This window comes from Phacochoerus africanus, chromosome 4 (genome assembly GCF_016906955.1).
Source record: "Phacochoerus africanus isolate WHEZ1 chromosome 4, ROS_Pafr_v1, whole genome shotgun sequence".
Taxonomy (NCBI): domain Eukaryota; kingdom Metazoa; phylum Chordata; class Mammalia; order Artiodactyla; family Suidae; genus Phacochoerus; species Phacochoerus africanus.
This window is the reverse complement of record NC_062547.1, coordinates 77,151,144-77,166,167: the sequence shown is the minus strand read 5'-3', so window position 1 is coordinate 77,166,167 and position 15,024 is coordinate 77,151,144. Positions and strand designations below refer to the sequence as shown.

The following is a 15,024-nucleotide window of genomic DNA, read 5'->3' as shown; positions in this document are numbered from 1 at the left end:
TAGTTACTGCTGTGGCACAGGTTCAATCCCTGGCCCCAGAACTTCTGCAAACTGAGGGTGAGACCAAAAAAAAAAAAGGTAAAAAAGAAACAGTCACTGAATATATGTGTGGATTGTAGGCAATGGGTGCAGTTTGAGAGTCCTAGTTTTTGCAACTGGTTGCAAAGTTAATAGATTCTGAGCACCAGGCTGGGTGAGGCTGGCACTGCCTTCCTTTACAGAGGCCCACTGCCCTGGGAGCGTTTACCCACATACACATGCCCAGTGTGCAGCAGTTTAAAAAGCTCTGGGGGTAGGAGTTCCTGTGACTCAGTGGGTTAAGAATCCGACTGCAGCTGCCCCCGTCACTGTGGAGACCCAGGTTCCACCTCTGGTCCAGTACAGTGGGTTAAAGGATCCCACATTGACATAGCTGTAGTGTGGATTGCAGCTATGGCTTAGATCCAATCCCTAGCCTACAAACTTCCATATGTGGTGGGTGCAGCACAAAAAAAAAAAAAAAAAAAAGAAAGAAAGAAAGTAAGTAAAAAGCTCTGTAGGGATCCTCTTCCCAGACCTGCAGGGTGGAGATCACAAGGTGGGGCAGGGATGCCCCAGATGACATTTCCTGGAGTCAGAGAGTTCTCACGCAGTCTCTTCACCCACAGCTCCAGTCCCCATTGAGCCGCAAATCTGCCAGGCCACCTGCGCCGTGATGAAGCTGTCCTTCGACGAGGAATACCGCCGCGCCATGAACGAGCTGGGTGAGTGCCCCTTGCTGCTTCCATGAGCTGTAGCCGCCCGTGCCACCTGGCCCCAGGCTTCACTGAGCCTCACTGGGCCCAGGGCAGGATCTCAGCCCTTGTGGTCCTGGGGCTCAGAGAACAGGGGAGAGGCCAGGAAACCAGGAGCAAAGGTGAGCTATGGGGGGTGGCTGTGGCAGGGCCACCCTGTGAAGTTTTAGGTTTGGGAGCACTGCAATGTATCTTTTTCCACATAAAAGTAATGGAAAATTGGGAAAAGGAGATGCCAAGGGCCAAAAAATCACATCTCTGTGCTCCATTTTACTCTAATTGTTACAAAATGAAGCACTATTTCTCACTTGGCAGATGGTCCAGCCCTCAAAGATTCTGCAGGCTCTCTAGTGGTCTGGGGTCCACAGGCACAGCCTGGAGGGGCAGACGCTAGCAGAAGGCACACCTCTTAAGCTTTTCCTTCCCCAGCTGGGAATTGAACCTCTGGCTGGATGCAGAAAAACAAGAAACCCAAACAAAACCCAAATCTGGAAACAGCCTAAGGGTCCAATGGTAGGGGGCTGGTTAAGTGCAGTGACATATTAGGCAAAGGCTTAAGTTCTGGATGAACTGATGGGTCGGTAGCGGGAACAGTGTGTGTGGAATGCGCCATTTTCCCTCCAGATAAGCAAAAGATAGGAATGCTTCAGGCTATGCCTCCTCCGGCTGACCAGGCCAGGAAAGGAGAGTTGTATGTTTCCTCATTTCCTTAAAAGTCTTCTGAGAAACACTGATCCTATAAGTGCATATCGCTTTCATGTGATAAAACAGTGGTTCTCAAAGTGTGGTCCAGGGACTCCTGGGGGCTACCACCATCCTTCCAAGAGGTCTGCAAGGTCACTATTTTGTTGATAATTCCACAAAGGAGTGATTTGCCTTTTTCACTCTGGTGTGCATGTGTGTTCACTGGAGTTTCCTAGGCACTCCTACCCTGAGGATGACTGGGCTAAAAAGTGGTGTTAGAAATCCTGGTGTTAAAAAGTTCCTGCTTTGGAGTTCCCATTGTGGTGCAGCAGAAACGAATCCAACTAGTATCCATGAGGATGCCGGTTCGATCCCTGGCTTCGATCAGTGGATTAAGGATCCGGGATTGCCGTGAGCTGTGGTGTGGTGTAGGTTGCTGATGCAGCTCTCATCCTGTATGGCTGTGGCTGTGGCCGGCAGCTGCAGCTCTGATTTGACCCCTAGCCTGGGAACTTCCATATGTCACAGGTTCGGCCCTAAAAAGCAAAAAAAAAAAAAAAGTCTCTGCTTTAATGAGAGCTGTAACTTGGGTGAATGAAAACTCTTTGGGGTCCTCAAAAATGTTCAGAATGTTTGAGGGTCCTGAAACCAAAATGCTTGCATGCCATTTGTGTCCACCAGGACACCAAGGCAAGCCAACCCTTAGTTCCAGTGAAAATGCCCTGCCCACGGCTCTCTTTATTTTGTTCCTTTGTGTGGGTTCTGGGAGGTGGAGTTTCCAGGTTAACAAACACTCCCCCCAAATCCTTTTTTTTTGGTTTGCTTTTGTTTTATGTTTTGGCCATGCCAGAAGTTTCCCAGCCAGGGATCAAACCCTTGACACGGCAGTGACCATGTCAGATCCTTAACCTGCTAGGCCACCAGGGAACTCTCCCCAAGTCCAACTTCTATGTATTTAAACATTTTTTTTTAAATGGTGGTAAAATACACATAACATAAAATTTACCATCAACCGGAGTTACCGTTGTGGTGCAGTGGAAATGAATCTGACTAGGAACCAAGAGGTTGCAGGTTCAATCCCTGGCCTCGCTCGGTGGGTTAAGGATCCGGTGTTGCTGTGACCTGTGGTGTAGGTCACAGACACGGCTCGGATCTGGCATTGCTGTGGCTGTGGTATAGGCTGGCGTCTACACATGGCTCTGATCCTGTGTTGCTGTGGCTATGGCCAGCAGCTATAGCTCAGATTCGACCCCTTGCCTGGGAACCTCCATGCCATGGGTGCAGCCCTAAAAAGAAAAAAAAAATTTACCATCAGCCATTTTTAAGTGCACAGCTCAGTGGCATTAAGCACATTCACACAGTTTTGCAACCATCCCTACCATCATCTCCAGAACTTTTTCATGTTCCTAAACTGTCCCCATTAAAATTTCACTTCTGGAGGTCCCTGGTGGTTCAGCAAGCTAAGGATCCAGCATTGTCACTGCTGTGGCTCCAGTTCTTGCTGTGGCATGGATTCAATCCCTGACACAGGCCATGGGCATGGCCAAAAAAACCAAAAAAGAAAACCCATTCACTCTCCATTCCCCCTACCACCACCAGGAACCCACTCTCTGTCTCTGTGGATGTGTCTGTTCTTGACGTTTCCCATCTGTGGAATCCCACACTGTGTGTCCTTCTGTGTCTGCTTCTCTCACTGAGCATCGTGGTCTTCAGGTCTGTCCACGTGGCAGCGAGTGTCAGGGCCTCTCTCATTTTCGTGGCCGAGTGATGCTCTGTGTGTGGAGGACACAGCGTGTCTATTGATGGACACTCAGGTTATTCCTACATTTTGGCTGCTGTGACTCGTGTGCACAGGTTTGCTTTGGAGGCTTGGAGGTTTGTGTTGTTAACTTCCTTCCCCAAAGTGGTCCCCCTGGCATGCCCATCAGAAGAAGTGCTTCCTTTGCCCCGGACAGTCTCCTTCCTGAGTGAGGGGGAAGGGCCTGTGTTCAGGTTCCTGCAGGTTCTTTCCCTTCTTTTGCTCATCATTTCCCCCTACATTCCTTTTTTTCCTTCCCAAAGTGATTTCTTTTTAAATTAAAAGTTAAGGTCCTTATTGATTGTCTATTTTATGTACGGTAGTGCGTACATGTTAATCCCCAGTTCTTAGCTTATCCCTTCCCCCCATTCTGTCTGGTAACCATAAGTAAATTTTTTATGTCTATAAGCCTGTTTCTGTTCCGTAAATAAGTTCATTTGCATCATTTGTTTAGATGTCACAAATAAGTGATATCATAGGATATTTGTGTTTGTCTCACTTCACATATGAGAATCTCTAGTTGCATCCATGTTGCTGCAAATGGCATTATTTGGTTGTTTTTAATGGCTAAGTAGTCTATTGTGTTTATACACATCTTCTTCTTTTTTTTTTTTTTTTTTGCTTTTTAGGGCTGCATCTGCGGCACGTGGCAGTTTTCAGGCTAGGGGTCTAATCGGAGCTACAGCTGCGGGCCTAAGCCACAGCCACAGCCACGCAGGATCCGAGCCGCATCTGCGACCTACAACACAGCTCATGACAATGCTGGATCCTTAAGCCACTGAGCAAGGCCAGGGATCAAACCCGAAACCTCATGGTTCGTAGTCGGATTTGTTTCCACTGCGCCACGATTGGAACTCCCACACCACATCTTAATCCATTCATCTGTCAATGGGCATGTAGGCTGCTTCCATATCTTGGCTATTGTAAATAGTGCTGCTATGAGCAGTGGGTTGCATGGATCTTTTCAAATTACACTTTTCCTCAGATAGATGCCCAGAAGTGGGATTGCAACATCCTTTACTTTTTTTTTGTTAAGTGAAAGCTCGGTTTCCTAAAGAATTGTGTATGGCAGCCAACATCAGTAGCTCCTGAGTATGTGCCATCCAGATCTGTCCTGGGGACACAGCGGGGCACAGTCACCTGGCCAGGCCCTCAGCAGCTCACTGTCAAATGGTTTTAGTGGTTTCTCGGTTGGGGAGATGAGAGGCTTCCCTGAGGAAGTGAATTTTGAGCAGAAGGGGATCCAGGCAACTGGGCAAACAGCAAGCAAGAGCATTCTGGGCAGAGGGAACAGCACATACAAAGGCGCAGCAGCCAGAGGAATTGTGACTAGAGGCTGAGGGCAGAAAAGAAGTGGACATGGAGGTGCAGGACACCTAGGGGACTGGGCCAGCTTGGCAGCAGGCTGCCTGGAGGTGTACTCAGAGGCCAGCTTCAAAAGTGGACTTGAGGGCAGATCTGGGGGTGGGACAGAGGGGAGGATGTCTAGGCAGAGTGACCTGTGTGGGCAGAGGCTGGGGTGGTTTGGGGTGCCCCCCTGCCCTCAGCTCTTCTGTGTCCCCATAGGCGGGCTGCAGGCTGTGGCAGAGTTACTGCAGGTCGACTATGAGATGCACAAGATGACCCGGGACCCTCTCAACCTGGCCCTGCGCCGATATGCTGGCATGACCCTCACCAACCTCACCTTTGGGGATGTCGCCAACAAGGTACCTGGGTGGGCAGGCGGGCAGGCGAGCATCCCCCAGTCTAAGCTCCTCGGCATCATCCCCACTTCCAAGCAGCACTGGGAGGTGGGACCAGATGTCCTTAATTTACAGACTCCTTCACCCCAGCCGTGGCCTCTTGGCTGCTCTGCTGCCTCCCATTGTGGGGGCCCCTGGCAACGGAAGCCGGTGTCTGTGCCTCCCTGAACCTGTTGCCTCTTCGGACCGATGGGGTGACTACTTTCCCCTGTGTGTGCTGGTTAAGATGGGGTTGGGGGCTCAAGCTCTAGCACAGAGTAGGTGCTGGGTAGTGCTCCCTGCCCTGCCTGCTGCAGCCTGACTCTCCCGTGTTACCCACAGGCCACACTGTGTGCCCGGCGGGGCTGCATGGAGGCCATCGTGGCCCAGCTGGCATCTGAGAGCGAGGAGCTGCACCAGGTACCCAGAAGGGCCCAGGCTGCTCCACAGGGTGGTGGGCGGCCCCCTGTTTCTGCAGGTGGGCAGAGGGTCACCCTGGGAGCCTGCCCTGGGCTCACTTGCCTGTGTCACGCCCACCCAGGTCGTTTCCAGCATCTTGCGCAACCTGTCTTGGAGGGCTGACATCAACAGCAAGAAGGTGCTGAGGGAGGTGGGCAGCGTGACCGCCCTGATGCAATGCGTCCTTCGAGCCTCCAAGGTGAGCACCCAGCAGGGCAGGGGCTGTGGGAGTGTGCCCGGGCCAGGGAAGCCTGCTGAGTGCCAGCCACAGTGCCAAGAGGCACTGGCAGCAGGCGGGAGTTCTCAGCTTGGGAGGAAATAATGCCAGACTGCCCACCACTTGGCAGGTGGTCTAGGCCTGGACCCTGCAACTCAAAGATCCTGCAATAGCAGGAGTTCCCATTGTGGCGAAGTGGAAATGAATCTGACTAGGAACCATGAGGTTATGGGTTCGATCCCTGGCCTTGCTCAGTGGGTTAAGGATCCGGCGTTGCTGTGACCTGTGGTGTAGGTCACAGACATGGCTTTGATCCTGGTTGCTGTGGCTGTGGTGTAGGCAAGCAGCTGTAGCTCCTATTCGACCCCTAGCCTGGGAACCCCCATATGCCGCAGGTGCGGCCCTAAAAAAAAAAGCAAAAAAAAAAACCAAACCCATAGATCCTGTGACAGCAGATTCCATTACTTTTCACTTTTATTTGAAGTAGCACTGGGGTGCATTTGGTGGCATCTATGGAGAGGGCCCCCCACCCCCAACTGACCCCTCCCGCTCTGCCCGGTACCCAGGAGTCCACCCTGAAAAGTGTGCTCAGCGCCCTGTGGAACCTCTCAGCTCACAGCACAGAGAACAAGGCTGCCATCTGCCAGGTGGACGGCGCCCTGGGCTTCCTGGTGAGCACACTGACCTACAAGTGCCAGAGCAACTCACTGGCCATCATCGAGAGCGGCGGTGGCATCCTGCGCAACGTGTCCAGCCTCATCGCCACGCGGGAGGACTACAGGTGGGTCCCGCACCTTCAGTGGCGGCAGAGGGGTGGGGGTGGGGGAGCTGGGCAGCGGCCCCAGGTGCAGACTGGGAGGCAGCTTGGCTCCCGGTGAACCAGGGAAGCCCACCCGTACTGTCCTCCTTCCAATGGGTGGTCCCACTGGTCCCCAGGCGCTTGATGTTTTCAGTATAAATATATCCCAGATACTGCACAGGATAGACTTGGAATAAATTTTAATTTAGCAAAAATACATTGAATTTTGTAAATACTATTAATAATAAACACTTGTTCTTTATTAAAATATTCACTATTCACTTAGTTTTAATAGGTAAACAATATTCATTAACATAAGCGTTTATTACTAGGTAACATAGATTAATGCTTCTCATATATGAAAATACATAGAAGTTTTAGTATAAATACATCCCCAATACTGCATGGTATATACTTGTAATGAATTTTAAATTAGTAAAAATAGAATTATATAAATATTAATAATGAATATATTTTTATTAACATATTTTATTGACCAAGTAATTTTTTTTTGGCTGCATTCAGTGCATATGGATTTTCCAAGGCCAGAGACTGACTCCAAGTCTCAGCATTTTCTAAACATCAATCCTTGTTTTTTATTAAAATATTCACTAAGGGAGTTCCCGTCATGGCGCAGTGGTTAACGAATCCAACTAGGAACCATGAGGTTGTGGGTTCGATCCCTGCCCTTGCTCAGTGGGTTAACGATCCGGCGTTGCCATGAGCTGTGGTGTAGGTTGCAGATGCGGCTCGGATCCCACGTTGCTGTGGCTCTGGCTTAGGCCGGCAGCTACAGCTCCGATTAGACCCCTAGCCTGGGAACCTCCATATGCTGCAGGAGCGGCCCAACAAATGGCAAAAGACAAAAAAAAAATCACTAAGGAGTACCCACTGTGGCACAGTGGGTTAAGGACCTGGCATTGCTACATCAGTGGTGTAAGTCACAATTAGGGGGATTGGAATTGCCCCTTCCCTGGCTAAGAAACTTCTATATGCCACAAATTGGACCAAAAAAAGAAAATAGTAATAATAAAATATTCATTAAATAAAATTCTTAAATAAATTCTTATTTTTAATAACATAAATGTTTATTACTTATTAGGTAACAACAATAATAATAATGTTTCCAAGGTGTGAAAATCCATAAATTTTTAAAGTATAGTCCAAATATTGCATGGGCTATACTTTAATTAAAATTTTCATTATAAGTATTAAAAATTTATTGGAGTTCCCATCTTGGCTCAGCAGTAACAAACCTGACTAGGATCCATGAAGATGTGGGTTCAATTCCTGGCCTCACTCAGTGGGTTAAGGATCTGGTGTTACCGTGAGCTGTGGTGTAGGTCGCAGACATGGCTCAGATCCCACCTTGATATGGCTGTGGGGTAGGCCAGCAGCAGGAGCTCCGATTCTATCCCTGGCCTAGGAACCTCCATATGCTGCGGGTGTGGCCCTAAAAGACAAAAAGACCAAAAAAAATGTTTTAAATTATTTTCTAAATAACAATAGTAAAAAGGAGTTCCTACTGTGGTGCAGTAGGTTAAGGATCTGGTGTTGCCACACTGCTGCCCAGATTCTATCCCTGGCCCAGGAACTTGCATGTGCTAGAGGTGCAGCCAAAAAAAAAAAAGTAAACACTTGTTCTTTATTTCAAATAAATTACTTATAAGTTAATGCTAATAAATAATATGTCTAATGTATGAAAATACATAACTTTAAAAAATATACGTATATCCCAAACGTTGCATGTATACTTGTGCTAAAGATTTTACCAGTTAAGGAGTTCCCACTGTTGGGCAGTGGGTTAATGATCAGGCTTGTCTCTTAGGAGGCACTGGTTCAATCTGGTCCAATCCCTGGCCCAGAGCAGTGGGTTAGGGATCTGGCTTTGCCCCAGCTGTGGAACAAGTTGCAGCTCCAGCATGGATTTGATCCCTGGCCAGGAAACTTCCTCATGCTGTGGGGAAAGTCGGGAAAAAACAAAAAGATTTTACCAATTCAAATAAAACATTTATATACTAATAATGCTCATAATTAACAAGCAATACATACTATTTTTAAAAACAAACTTTTTTTTCTTTTTTGGCCGCATTCATGTCATATTATATTCCTGGGCCAGTGGTTGAATCTGAGCCACAGCTGCAAACTATGCCACAGATGCGGCAACGCCAGATCTTTTAACTCACTGTGCCAGCCCTGGCCTGGAACCTGTACCTCCACAGCCACATGAGCCACAGCAGCTGAATTCATGATCCACTGAGTCACACCAGGAACTCCTAAGTAATATTAATGAGTAAATAACACTTCATTAACATAAGTGTTTACTACTCACTAGGTAACATTCATAATAAATAATGGTTCTAACATATGAAAATACATAAAGCTTTTAGTATTAGTATATCCCAAATACTGCATGTGATATACTTCTGCAGATCTTTAAATTTATAGTAAAACTACATGTAATTTTCTTTTTTTTTTTTTTGTCTTTTTGCTATTTCTTGGGCCTCTCCCGCGGCATATGGAGGTTCCCAGGCTAGGGGTTGAGTCGGAGCTGTAGCCACCGGCCTATGCCAGACCCACGCCAGACCCACAGCAACGAGGGATCCGAGCCGCGTCTGCGACCTACACCACAGCTCACGGCAACGCCGGACCCTTAACCCACTGAGCAAGGGCAGGGACCGAACCCGCAACCTCATGGTTCCTAGTCGGATTTGTTAACCACTGCGCCACGAAGGGAACTCCTAATTTTCTAAATAATATTAATACTTGTTCCTTGTTAAAATATTCACTAAGGGAGTTCCCGTCGTGGGGCAGTGGTTAACGAATCCGACTAGGAACCATGAGGTTGCGGGTTCGGTCCCTGCCCTTGCTCAGTGGGTTAACGATCCGGCGTTGCCGTGAGCTGTGGTGTAGGTCGCAGACGTGGCTTGGATCCCGCGTTGCTGTGGCTCTGGCGTAGGCCGGCAGATACAGCTCCGATTCGACCCGTGGCCTGGGAACCTCCATATGCTGCGGAAGCGGCCCTAGAAATGGCAAAAAGACAAAAAAAAAAAAAAATTCACTAAGGAGTTCTCACTGTGGCACAGTGGGTTAAGAATCTGGAATTGTTGCAGCTGTGGCATAGGTCACAGTTGGGGATGGGATTTGATCTCTGGCCCAGGAACTTTCATATGCCATGGGCAAAAAAAAAATGGTAAAAACTTGTTATTAAAATAAATTACTTATTAGTCAATACTGATAATAAATAATGTTACTAACGTATGAAAATACATAACTTTTTAAAGTATACATGTATCCCAAATGTTGCATGTACACTTGTGCTAATATTTTACCAATTACAGAATTCCCACTGTGGCACAATGGGTTAATGATCCAGCTTGTGTCTATAGAGGTGCAGGTTCCAGCCAGTTTGATCTCAAGCCCACTAAGGTGGGTTAGGGATCTGGCATTGCTTCAGCTATGGCACAGGTTGCAGCTCCAGTTTAGATCTAATCCCTGGCCTCGGACATTTCATATGCTGTGGGGGCAGTTGAAAAAAAAAGATTTTCCCAATTAAAAGAAAACATTGATTTACTAATGCTCATAATTAACAAGCAATACTTCCTATTCTTAGTAGGAAACAAATCTTATTTTCCTTTTTTGGCTGCGTGAGTCATATGGATGGTTCCTGGGTCAGAGGTCCAATCTGGGCCATAGCTGTGAATTATGCCACAGGTGTGGCAACACCGGATCCTTTAACTCACTGGGCCAGGCTACAGATCAAACCCACACTGCCACAGTGACCCAAGCCCTGGCAGCTGGATTCTTAATCCACTGATCCATACTGGGAACTCCTCACTAAGTAATATTAATGAGTAAACAATTTTTATCCTTCATTAACATAAGTGTTTAACTCACTAGGTAGTATTAATAATAATGCTTCTAAGGTATGAAAATTTTTTTTTAGTATAAATATGTTCCAAATACTGCATCGGATATACCTGTACAAAGTTTTAATTTAGTAAAAAATACAAGGAATTTTCTAAATAATATCCATAATAAATACTTGCTCTTTGTTTAAATATTATTCATTTAGTATTATTAATAAGTAAATAATACTTATTCTTCATTAACATAAGTGTTTGATATTTATTAGGTGACATTAATAATAAATAATGCTTCTAACATATGCAAATGCATAAAACTTTGAGTAAGTATATCCCAAATACTGCATGGAATACATTTGTACAAAATTTTAAATTAATAGTAAAAAATATGTAATTTTCCAAATAATAATACTTTTTTGTTTGTTTTCTTTTTAGGGCTGCACCCACATAGCCTAGGGGTTCTCAGCCTAGGGACTGAATTGGAGCTGTAGCTGCCAGCCATAGCTACAGTCACAGCCATAGCGGATCTGAGCTGCATCTGCAGCCTACACCACAGCTCATGGCAATGCTGGATCCTTAACCCACTGAGCGAGGCTAGGGATGGAACCTGTGTCCTTATGGATACTAGTCAGATTCCTTTCTGCTGAGCCATGATGGGAACTCCAATAATACTTGTTTTTTATTACAACATTCACTATGGGAGTTCCCGTCGTGGCTTAGCAGTTAACAAACCCGACTAGCATCCATGAGGGCACAGGTTCAATCCCTGGCCTTGCTCAGTGGATTAAGAATCCGGTGTTGCCATGAGCTGTGGTGTAGGTCAAAGACATGCTCAGGTCCCGGGTTACTGTGGGTGTGGTGTAGGCTGGCAGCTTCAGCTCTGATTTGACCCCTCGCCTGGGAACCTCCATATGCCTCTCAGGTGTGGCCCTAAAAAGATAATAAATAAATAAAACATTCACTATGGAGTTCCCACTGTGCCACAGTTGGGTTAAAGACCTAGATGTGCCACAGTTGTGGCATAGGTCACACTTGGGACTTGAATTTGTTCCCTGGTCAAGGAACATCCATATGCCTCAGATTTGGCTGAAAAAGAAAAAAAAAATTCATTAAGTACCGTAAGAAAATACTTTTCTTATTACTGATTAGGTAATGTTAATAATTAATGTTTCTAAGGTATGAAAATATCTGAATTTTTAAAGTATATCTTAAATATTGCATGGGATATGCTTATACTGAAATTTTAATTATTATAATTATTTTCTAAATAATAATAGTAAAAACTTGCACGGTAGGTTAAAGATCTGGTGTTGCCACATTGCTGCTCAGATTTGATCCCTGGCCAGTGAACTTCCATGTTCTGTGGGTTTGTCAAAAAAAGTAAAGACTTGTTCTTTATTGAAGTACTTATTAATAATAATAAATAATGTCTAATGTGTGAAAATACTGAACTTTAAAAATATACGTATATCCTAAATGCTGCATGTACAAATGTGCTAAAGATTTTACCAATTAAGGAGTTCCCGCGTAGGGCAGTGGGTTAATGATCAAGCTTGTCTATTAGGAGGCACTGGTTCAGTGTCGGTTCGATTCCCTGGCCCAGCGCAGTGGGTTAGGGATCTGGTTTTGCTGCAGCTGTGGCACAGGTTGCAGTTCCAATTCCAATTCACTCTCTGGCCCAGGAATCTCCAAATGCTGTGGAGGCAGCCAGAAAAAAAAAAAAAATTTACCAGTTCAAATAAAACATTTATTTACTAATGCTCTTAATTAACAAGCAATTTCCTATTTTTAAAAGCAAAGATAATTTTTTTTTTCTTTTTTGGCCATGTTCCCATCATATGGATGTTCCTGGGCCAGGGGTTGAATCTGAGCCACAGCTGCCCCACAGCTGTGACAACACCCGATCCTTTAACCCACTTCGAGGGCCCAGGGATCAAACCTAAACCTCCACAGAGACGCACCACTACCGTTGGATTCCTAACCCACTGAGCCACCCTGGGAAATCTGTCTAAGTGACATTAATGAGTAAACAATACCTGTCCTTCAGTAATAGGAGTATTCATTTCTTACTAGGTAACAATAATAAATGCTGCTTCTAACATATGAAAACACATAAAACTTTTAGTGTAAGCATATCCCAAATACTGCATTGATACATTTGTACAAAATTTTAAATTAATAGTAAAAACTTTTTGTCTTTTTAGGTCCACACCCACAGCATATGCAGGTTCCCAGGCTAGGGGTCAAATCAGAGCTACAGCCACTGACCTACATCACAGCTCACCACAACGCCCCATCCCCAACCCACTGAGCAAGGCCAGGGATCAAACTGGTCCTCATGGATACCAGTTGGATTAGTTTCTGCTGAGCAACTGACAGGCACTCCTATATGTAATTTTCTAAATGGTATTAATAATAGTTTTTTATTAAATTTTCTTTTAGTCTTTTTTTCTTTTAGGGCCACACCTACAGCATATGGAGATTCCCAGGCTAGGGGTCTAATGGGAACTATAGCCGCTGGCCTATACCATAGCCACAGCTACAGGGGATCCAAGCCATACCTGCAACCTATACCACAGCTCACGGCAACGCCAGATGATCCTTAATCCACTGAGCGAGGCCAGGAATCGAACCTGCAACCTCATGGTTCCTGGTTGGATTCGTTTCTGCTACGCCATGACAGGCACTGCGAAAATGCATAACTTCTTAAAGTACACATATATCTCAAATGTTGCATGTACACTTGTGCTAAGATTTTAAGGAGTTTCCACTGTGGTGCAATGGGTTAATGATTCAACTTGTCTCTGTGGCGGCACAGGTCCCACCTGGATCGATCCCAAGCCCAGTGAGGTGGGTTAGGGATCTGGAATTGCTTCAGCTGTGGCACAGTTTGCTGCTCCAGTTTGGATTTGATCCCTGGCCTGGGATCAAATGCTTCCACATGCTGTGGGGACAGCTGGGGAAAAAAAAGATTTAACCAATTGAAATAAAACATTTATTTTACTAATGCACATAACTACCAAGCAATACTTCCTATTTTTAAAAACAAACAGGAGTTCCCATTGTGGCTCAGTGGTAACAAATCGACCAATATCCATGAGGATATGGGTTCGATCCCTGGCCTTGCTCAGCAGGTTAGGATCAAGTGTTGCTGTGAGCTGTGGTGTAGATTGCAGACGAGGCTCAGATCTGGCGTTGCTATGGCTGTGGTGTAGGCCAGAAGCTACCGCTCCGATTTGACCCCTAGCTGCCTGGGAACCTCCATATGCTGTACCCAAGGCCCTAAAAAAAAAAAAAAAAAAAAAAGCTATGAACAAACAGATTGTTTTTTTCTTTCGGCTACCCCCTCGTCTTACAGATGTTCCCATGCCAGAGGTCAGAGGTCAAATCTGAGCCACAGCTGTAATCTATGCCACAGATGCCACAGCTACAGCAATGCTGGATCCTTTAACCCACTGTGCCAGCCTGGGGATAAAACCTGCTACCTCCACAGCAACCCAAACCACTGCAATTGGATTCCTAACCCACTGATCCACACTGGGAACTCCTCACTAAGTAATATTAATGAGTAAATAATACTTATTCTTCATTAACGTGTTTACTACTCACTAGGTAACTAACAAATAATGCTTCTAAGTATGAAAATAGATAAATACTGCAAATACACTTGTGGGAAATTTTTTTTTTGGTCTTTTTAGGGACACACTCGAGGCACATGAGGTTCCCTGATTAGGGTTCAAATCAGAGCTGTAGCCACTGGCCTACACCACAGCCACATCAATGCCAGATCCGAGCCACGTCTGCAACCTACACCACAGCTCACGGCAATGCTGGATCCTTAACCCACTGAGCGAGTCCAGGGATTGAGCCTGTGTACTCATGGTACTAGTCAGATTCATTTCTTTCTTTCTTTTTTTTTTTTTTGTCTTTTTGCTATTTCTTTGGGCCGCTTCCGCGGCATATGGAGGTTCCCAGGCTAGGGGTTGAGTCGGAGCTGTAGCCACCGGCCTACACCAGAGCCACAGCAACGCGGGATCCGAGCCACGTCTGCAACCTACACCACAGCTCACGGCAACGCCGGATCGTTAACCCACTGAGCAAGGGCAGGGACTGAACCCGCAACCTCATGGATCCTAGTCGGATTCGTTAACCACTGCGCCACGACGGGAACTCCCAGATTCATTTCTGCTGAGCCACGACAAGAACTCTGAAATTTGTTTTTTGGGTTTTTTTTTTTGCTTTTTGGTTTTTTTTAGGGCCTCACCTATGGCACATGGCAGTTTTCAGGGTAGGGGTCAAATCAGAGCTACAGCTGCTGGCCTACACCACAGCCACAGCAACCCGGGATCCAAGCCAAGCGTGCGACCTACACCACAACTTACAGCAACACTGGATCCCTGACCCACTGAGTGAGTCCAAGGATTGAGCCCTCATCCTCATGGATACCAGTCAGATTCATTTCCGTTGCACCTCAATGGGAACTCCCAAAATTTTAACTTAGTAAAAAATACATGGAATTTTCTAAATAATATCCATAATAAATACTTGCCCTTTGTTAAAATATTATTAATTTACTTATACTAATAAGTAAATAATCCTTATTCTTCATTAACATGTGTTCCTTACTTATTAGGTAACATTAATAATAAATAATGCTTCTAACATATGAAAATGCATAAAACTTTTAGTATAAGTATATCCCCAAAC

At 45.7% G+C, this 15,024-nt stretch overlaps 1 protein-coding gene across 1 annotated transcript in view; it reads left to right on the top strand.

Moving 5' to 3' along the window:
• APC2 (APC regulator of WNT signaling pathway 2) overlaps window positions 1-15,024 on the top strand; it is a 36,365-nt gene that overhangs the window by 11,750 nt on the left and 9,591 nt on the right. The window contains exons 10-14 of the mRNA XM_047777713.1: window positions 648-743; window positions 4,822-4,961; window positions 5,319-5,396; window positions 5,518-5,634; window positions 6,219-6,433. Of these exons, the coding sequence (XP_047633669.1) occupies window positions 648-743; window positions 4,822-4,961; window positions 5,319-5,396; window positions 5,518-5,634; window positions 6,219-6,433 (646 nt within the window). The remainder of the gene's footprint in view (window positions 1-647; window positions 744-4,821; window positions 4,962-5,318; window positions 5,397-5,517; window positions 5,635-6,218; window positions 6,434-15,024) is intronic.